Source organism: Pteropus alecto, unplaced genomic scaffold (assembly GCF_000325575.1).
Source record: "Pteropus alecto unplaced genomic scaffold, ASM32557v1 scaffold577, whole genome shotgun sequence".
In the NCBI taxonomy this organism is placed as follows: domain Eukaryota; kingdom Metazoa; phylum Chordata; class Mammalia; order Chiroptera; family Pteropodidae; genus Pteropus; species Pteropus alecto.
The window spans coordinates 21,415-29,242 of record NW_006440152.1 but is presented as its reverse complement, the minus strand read 5'-3'; the positions used below and the strand labels follow the sequence as shown (position 1 = coordinate 29,242).

Genomic DNA, 7,828 nt, shown 5'->3' with positions numbered 1-7,828 from the left:
CCCCCCCCCGCCCACATACACACCAGTTAGCTCTCTGGACCTTTTCTCCTTATCTTTCTGCCTCTTCTCCCTGCCATGTCTCTGGCTCCCTTTCTGTCCACAGTGTCATTTTGCTGCATTCTCTTCTTTTCTGTGTTCTCTCTCTCAGATTCCTCTTTCTCTAAGATGGTATGTTTTTTCTCTCAGTTTCTGGGACTCTCTCTCACCTCCAGGGCCCCTCCTCCACTCTGCATAAATAGTTTTCTGTTTTACCTACTTTGGTCCTCTGTCTTTACTTAGTTCATATTCTCTGTCTCTCTGTCTCTGTCTCTGTCTCTGTCTCTCTCTCATTCTCTTTAATATACCTAAGTAAATTAAGATGTTTCACAGAGGAAAATGAAGAGTGACAGAATAGAAATACTCAATGAGAGTCCATAAAACACTGGAATGTGAAAAATGATAGCATAAACAACCATAGAAAAAGGTTCAAAAAGACAGATAAAGTGGTACTGGGTCATGGATGGGGAAGAAATGTCACGAAGACAGTCCCAGAATAAGATCTACAGAAGGAAGAGAGGGCTGGGGATAAGGCATATGCAAGAGCAACCACGTGCACAAGGAAGGAGAAAAAGTGAGCACCACAGAAAAAGCAGCAAAGAAGAAGGCTCATGGGGAGAAATGAAGCTAAAGAGAAGAGAATAAGAAATGTAAAAATTAGAGCAACAGAAAAAAAGAGAAGATAAAAACACTCATACCGAGAGAACAGGCAGAAAGTCCAAAGATGGGGAAAGAAAAAGAAAGAAGCTAAAACAAAGAAAGCAGAAAGAAAAGTGAGGCAAACAGAGAACCAGAAGACAGACTAAGACTTATTTAGAGATCTAGAGTCATTGGAATAAAGAAAAAGAGAATGCCAGCAAGAAAGAGAATGGTGTGACAGAGAATGTACTGGATTTAGAAGAGTCAAGGATACTCAGAGCAAAGTAGTGGAATGACCTATAGGTGAAACATTTGGTCGCGTAGAGAATCATACAGAATGAGCCAGGTAGCCAGGTACCCATGTATAAACGATGAAATGCAAACTGACTGAAGAGGGACAGAAGAGAAAAAGAGAGGGCATCACAAAGGCAGTGACTCATACCAAGAGATTACCAAAGACACCAACAGAGTCCAGAAGGGAAAAGAGAGCAGTGGGCCACAAAACGACAAAGAAAAAGAAGGGAATGTGAGGAAGGTGAGAGAGGGTGCACACCAGAGGGAGCCAGGGGAACACATAAGTGAAGCAGTGCACGTAGTCCCACCATTAGAGGAGCTGAAAGCAGTAAGCCTGTCAGATGGGAGGCCTGTCAGGGAGGACCAGACAGTGGGTGTGAATATCAGGAACTGGAGCAACACTGGAAACTTTTGGGTAGGGGAGAGAGCCACTTAGAGCAAACTCAGTACCCCGTGTGCCATGTCCTGAAGGTGGACAGGGCTCTCTTCCTGGATCTGCACAGCTCCTCTTAACCTCAGCCAGTGGATCTACACTCCAAGGATCTGATGGGACAGGGGCAAGAGACTCTAATGCTTAAGAAAAGAAGAAAAGAAGAATTGGGATTGATTCCCTTTCCACAGGTTGGACCAGTAAAGACAGAGAAGGGATAAGAAAAAAAGTATTCCAGACCCAGGTAACAGTGTATAATTTGATTAACAGGCTAGAAAAATATATACCCTTTCTTCTCGTAATTTTTGTTTTCTTTTTTCTTCTGCGGATATTCTCCGCTGTTCATCTTTTTCTTTTTGTTCCCGCAGCTTTCGTTGTTTTTCCTCCATTTGTTTTTCATATCGGATCTTGGACCTTCTTTCTTTTTCAAGTAGTTGTATTTCTTTATTAGCTGCAACATTCCAAACACAAGGTGTAAGAGCCAAGAAAATATTTACATTTTCCACATTAGAAACAGAGAAGAAAAGAGTTAATATTTCTCATTCTCTTTCTTAAAAACAATGATCTATGCTGATAACTAAAGATTTGTTATGTACGTGAACAGAGATGGCTGCTAAAGATTCATTTTCACTGGGTATTCATTTAACTCCAGAGAAATAAATTAGCTTAGATGACTCCCATCCTGCCTAAACCAAAATTCCAAAGAAGAAATAGTTTCATTCATGTGATATTTCTGCTGACTTGAGGTAAACTCAAGGCCCTATCAGCTTAAAGTACTGTACTTTAAAATAATAATTAAAAAAAAATACAGCCAGAATGTTTTTTTTCCTTCTACTAAGAAACTTCTTTCAAAGGCCTCATATCTATACAGACTATATTAAGTTCATTGACTTAGTCACATATCACATTTTGATGTTTTCCTCTATTCAAATTTCCCCTCACTTAATCCTGGAGAGCATCTATGCAATTGTATAATACTCCCCCCTACCAAGAGCTAGGAAGAAACGGCTCCTCACCAAAACAAAGATAATTGATATTCCATTTGAATGAAGTTGAGCACAGAACTGTTAGTGGATTTACAAGACCAGAGTAAGAAAATATAGTTGAAAAAGCATCCTCTCAAGTTGTAGAAAGATTATTCTTTTAGATCCTAACTGATAAAAAGTTACACTTGAGAAGCAAAGCGATCAGTGAAAGATACCTTATCTATGTTAGAAATTTTTCAGCAACTTCATTTTCATGTTCAGAATCATTTTTACTTAAATCCCATTCTGCTTGTTTCTACAAATGTTGAGAAATTTTCATACCTTAGTTTTCAGAAAATTAAAGCTAAGAGAAACTACTACTTCAAAAATTAAACAATTTAGTCAAATACTTTTCATGGGCCCTCTTTATCTGATTTAGTATAAGCATTTAATCCAATATGATGCATACTATAAGTGTAATCTATCATACAAACAGATAAGGAAAAGTAAAACCACTTTGGAAATAAAACCACTTCATCCATTTTGATTTTTTTTTAAGTCAAAACTGTACCATCTTGTTGTCGCCGCTGTTCTTCCCTGCGCTCCTTTGCTAATTTTTGTTTTAAATCATTTTTAAGAACAGATCCGTCCAACACTGAAAAAAAGAAGAGTTAGACATTAATAAGATCCCAAATTTTGATAAAGATACTTTGACATCTCCCAAAGCATTCAAGAAATCATACCTGGTTTAAATGTTGATCTTGAATTCGAGGGTTGAAATGGAAGAGAGCTAAAGCCGCTCTGATTCCGTCTTTCCTGAGCAATGGCATGAGCGGCAGCAACTAAAATACAGGGAGATAAATTAGATATTAAGAATACAAACAGCTAAAACAGGGTCAGCAAAGCACAGCCAATTGTGTCTTTGATGATAAAGGATAGCATCTCCTCCTTAAGATGAAGTCATGATGAATTAATCTGGGTCAACAAAGACATACTGAGTTCATGATGTTCGACAAAAATTTCACAAAGAATTAAAAATGTGTGCTGTGGATGTGCCAGCATATCTGTGGATATAGTTGTTTAGTGGGAGTAGCAGCACCAGTTTGTAGATGAATAGGAGCTAATGATTAACAGCTTTTAAAAATGCCTCAGATAAGACACTATGCCAAGTACTAGAAAAACTGAGCTGGCAAGGAATTGGAAAAAATGTCTCACCATAAATTGGGAATTTAGAAAACATTTGGAGTTTATGGATCTTAATTTGGAAGCAAAAGTGTCAACAGTGAGATCCTCAAAGGTTAGGCCCAATATTAAGGAATACATTTATAAATGATCTAGATCAGGGGCTTTTTACCCTGGCTGCATACTAGAGTCACCTAAGTTGCTTTTAAAAAATTTAGCAATGCCTGCCCCTCCCTGCCCCCACTCTCTTGGGGGTGGGGCCCAGGCCTTTGCAGTTGCTAAAAGCTCTATTCTGATGCACAGTTAAGGCGGAAGACCACTCAAGGAATTTCCAATTAGATGGTATTATTCTAGGTAGAAAAATGTCAAGCAGACATAAAATTATACAACACAAATTTACATATATCCTGTATAAACAGGCAGAAAAGTGGTAAATAAACTTCAATGGGAGGTGATAGGTGTAAAAGGTGAAGAGGAATTCAGTCCATAATAGTGTGTTTGCACGGTGACAGATGATTACTAGACTTGATGTGGTGATCACATTGTAAGGTATATAAATGTCAAATCACTATATTATACACCTGAAACTATACTTAAATGTATACCAACTATACTTAATTTTTTTAAAAAAATCTTCAATAAGGGTGAAATATAAGATAAGGGGAGCACCATTTGAGGGAAATAAAAACTAAAATTCTAGGATGATATGCAAACAAGTTATTACAGTGGTTTCCCTGAAACCTTTAATTCCACGTATGGCTGTTTCTAAAATACCCTACGATGCTGGGCATCTTCAGGAAGGATCTGGAGATTAACACTGAAAACTCTTCTACCCTTGTAAAAAATCACAAGAAATATGCTCCTGTGATACTGCATACAATTCTGGTTTCTATATATCAAGGAAAATATAACAGCTGAAGATGGGCAGTTAAAATAATTAAGTGAATAGGGGGCTGTCGTAGTATGCATAGAATGAATGGACCAAGATGTTAGTTGTCACTGAGGAAAGATATCTTGGAGTCATTTTACAAAGTAACCTTGAAAGTGACATTACAATGGCTGCCACTGGGATCACCATTTCAAAAAGGGAAAAGGATTTTTATTACCCCAAAGACCTAACAGTTCAGATAATCCATGACCTAGATAAATTTGAAGATTAAATTCTTTCCAGCTTCCTTAATAATTCAACTACTGGCAATTTTGTAGACCACAATTATCCTCTGATTTTGAGTACTAGTGTATTGAGAAAAATTCTTAAATACACACTATAAATTAATTAAGCCTTCCTATATACCGCCCCTGCCCCCATAACATTTCTTTGTGAGCACAGAGAAAACAAGTTGTTTTTGCATGTTTGGTTTTCTTGCTTAGAGTCCTAAGGAAAGTCCATATTTTGGCACAATTTAGCCGACCATAAGGGTAATTTCTCTCAAAGTGTACAATTTTACCAGACTTAAAGATCTTATTAAACAGAAGTAACCTTAGAATTAGCTATGGTGGGACTAATGAACCAAATCATATAAATATTAATGTGTTAATATAACATCAAATCTGATTTTTAGACCTTTATATTGAAATTCCTACTGGCAAGAAATACATTCACCAAAAGGGCAGATTCTAAAAATTATTTAAAATTTCCAGGCAATGGAAGAAAGTCTTTATATCCGGTCTTAACAGAGTGAACATTTTATTCAATTCCATGAATGAGGGTATTTATTTATCATTCATTTTAAAGTAACAGTAAGGTGCAGGAAGTATATACAACAGTATTTCTTTAGTTTTTCTACTAATTCTAAATCTTAAATTAAGGTTAAAAGGTACCTTTGCCTGGAGATTAAATAAGAAAATGTGTAGTATTTATTACTAAAACTGAATTATAAATCTTAATCTATATTTATACTTTCCTAAAATCTGCCATAACAAATAATGTATATCACTTCACCATATACGAAGTTCTTTTCATTTGTATTACCTTGGTAAATTCTCATAACAATCCTATAAAATGGATATTATTGTTTTTTCCCCTTTTTTTTTTTACAGACAAGAAAACCGAAGCGAAACATAACTTTCCCAGGTCACACAGGTAGTAATGGTGAAGCCAGAACTTTATTCAATTGTAGATTAAGAAGCAACTTTACTTTGAAATATTACATAATTATCAAGGACCAGATTATACAAAATCCACATTAATCTTTATATGAGTTAGTTCATTATTCTCTCTTCAGCTACCTTCTAAGGTTACTGTATAGATTCAGCAAAAAATAAATGAAATATATGGGTTTAGGTTTAAATTATACTTTGAAAATAAGCAATAGAATGATTTTTAAATAAAGTATTTCTCTTTTTCTTTTTCCTTTTTAAAAAGAAAGCACTATTATGCTGTGGCTAAGAAAGGCCTAAGTTTAAAGAAAAAGTGTAAAAGAAATTACAAGAAAATCATCCTCTACCAGGGGAAAACTTAAAATCAATCATCCTATCTAGCCCAATAAAAGCCTCAGAATGAAATAAACCAAAAATAGGTGTCACTAGGATGCCAAAGTTAAAGAATGCTTTATATTTACTAGGTTTTAAAAAGACGTCATTGAAATTTTGAAGTCCCTTTTGGACATAAAGCATTTTAGCTCATTACTGACTTCAATACAGTGGAAAATTTCTGCTTCTCTCTGGGCCCCCCTCCCTTTTTCAACACATGCGCGTGCACGCATACACACACACACACATATATACATACATACATAGTGATACACGATCTGTGTCATTAGAGCTCTGCTCCACTAGGGCAAACTAAATGCAAGAAAAGAAAGACACTCGATGACAACTAGTTCAAGAATGGTAATAATAATCTTCCTAAGGCTGCACCCAAGCACAATCAACCAAAATGCTTAATGTCATGAGATGTCATTAAGTACACATCCCCATACTTAGTATCATCTGCCAGAGATGTTGCTCTTGAAATCACTCTCAGAATTCAACATAAAATCTGTAGCCCTACCTCCCCACAACCTTTCTTCTCCAAGATCCTTTCTTCTGTACTCGCCAGAAATAATAGAGCACATAAACTATTTTTTATTAGTATTTTTATTAGGAGGAAAGGACAGTTTGGAAAAAATGATTGAACAGGTTTTTTTTTTGTTATAAAAAGGGCTATATTTGTGGCAAAGAACCATCACACTATGAAACTAATTTTACAGATTAATAGATCTAATACTGTTATTTAGACCACAGAATAAAAAGAAGCAACCACCACAAAGCGCCCTATTTCATTTGCCACAAAGTGGCAAAACATTTCATTGACCCTTTGTCCCCTTCAGGAAACGCTGAGACCTTGAGGGCGGTTCTGGTCTAGCATGTGATGTTTTAAATTTCTAATATAAAATGGCAGCAAGGAAGTCAACTATGGTTCTAAGTTAAACCTTTTTGCATAGCTTTTTAAGTTTTTGGTTTGAAACACTGTGAATACAAGCAACTGTCTTAAAATTTTAAAATACTTTTCAATGTTCAATATACAAATGTCTTTTTTTGGGCGGGGGATATCTGGAACGCTGGTTAATTTAAGTCACTGAAACCAATGTCAGAAAGCCTTAGGTGTCAATAACCAATAAAGCAATCTGAATTTACTGCAGATTCTGTAGGTGAACGATTATAAGCTGGAGACAGAAAAGAGTTTTTCTACCTATAGAACGATGAAAGTGTATTTGCTTCTGACACATTCTTTGGAGGAATTGACTCAAAGCATTCTGAAGTAACATAAAGCCTCTCAATCGCAGCCAATCTAAATTAATTGTTCAATTGCAAATGAAAAAAAATCCCTAAGGATTTCAATAAAATCAACAAGATCCGTTTTATTCAAGTTGATGTAGGAGGCAACTAGCCAGAGAACTAGCTAAAAGCAACCTCCCCAAAACAAGAAATACTATCTCGCTCAGGTAGTGAAGCAGTCTCCTAATTAAGCAATGCGCTGCAAATTTTACAAAGTTAATGATTTTAAGGGGAAAAAAACTATGGCGATGGGACCAATTTGGGAGAAGCACTCTCAATCAGTTCAGCCTAGGGTCTGCAAGATGTCTCAGGGACGGTGACATCTTAGCGATGTCATGTGCTACAGCAGGCAAATCAGGAGGAACAGAGAGCCAAGTTTCATCCCAACTTCGACTCCCTCCTCAGCGGACCTTGACCAGGAGGGCGCGGGAGGTAAGCCTGTGGGAGAGGCAAGGACTGCGACCGCAGGAAAGAATCAGAGCGCGAGTGCCCATGGCTGAGGGAAAATTACAACCACCGGCGC

General features: G+C 36.7%; 1 protein-coding gene across 1 annotated transcript in view; it reads right to left on the bottom strand.

The window, feature by feature from the left end:
• Positions 1-7,828, bottom strand: part of MAP7D3 (MAP7 domain containing 3) — a 30,962-nt gene that overhangs the window by 22,581 nt on the left and 553 nt on the right. The window contains exons 2-4 of the mRNA XM_015593445.2: positions 3,108-3,206; positions 2,936-3,019; positions 1,687-1,850 (exon numbers count right to left, since the gene is read on the bottom strand). Of these exons, the coding sequence (XP_015448931.1) occupies positions 1,687-1,850; positions 2,936-3,019; positions 3,108-3,206 (347 nt within the window). The remainder of the gene's footprint in view (positions 1-1,686; positions 1,851-2,935; positions 3,020-3,107; positions 3,207-7,828) is intronic.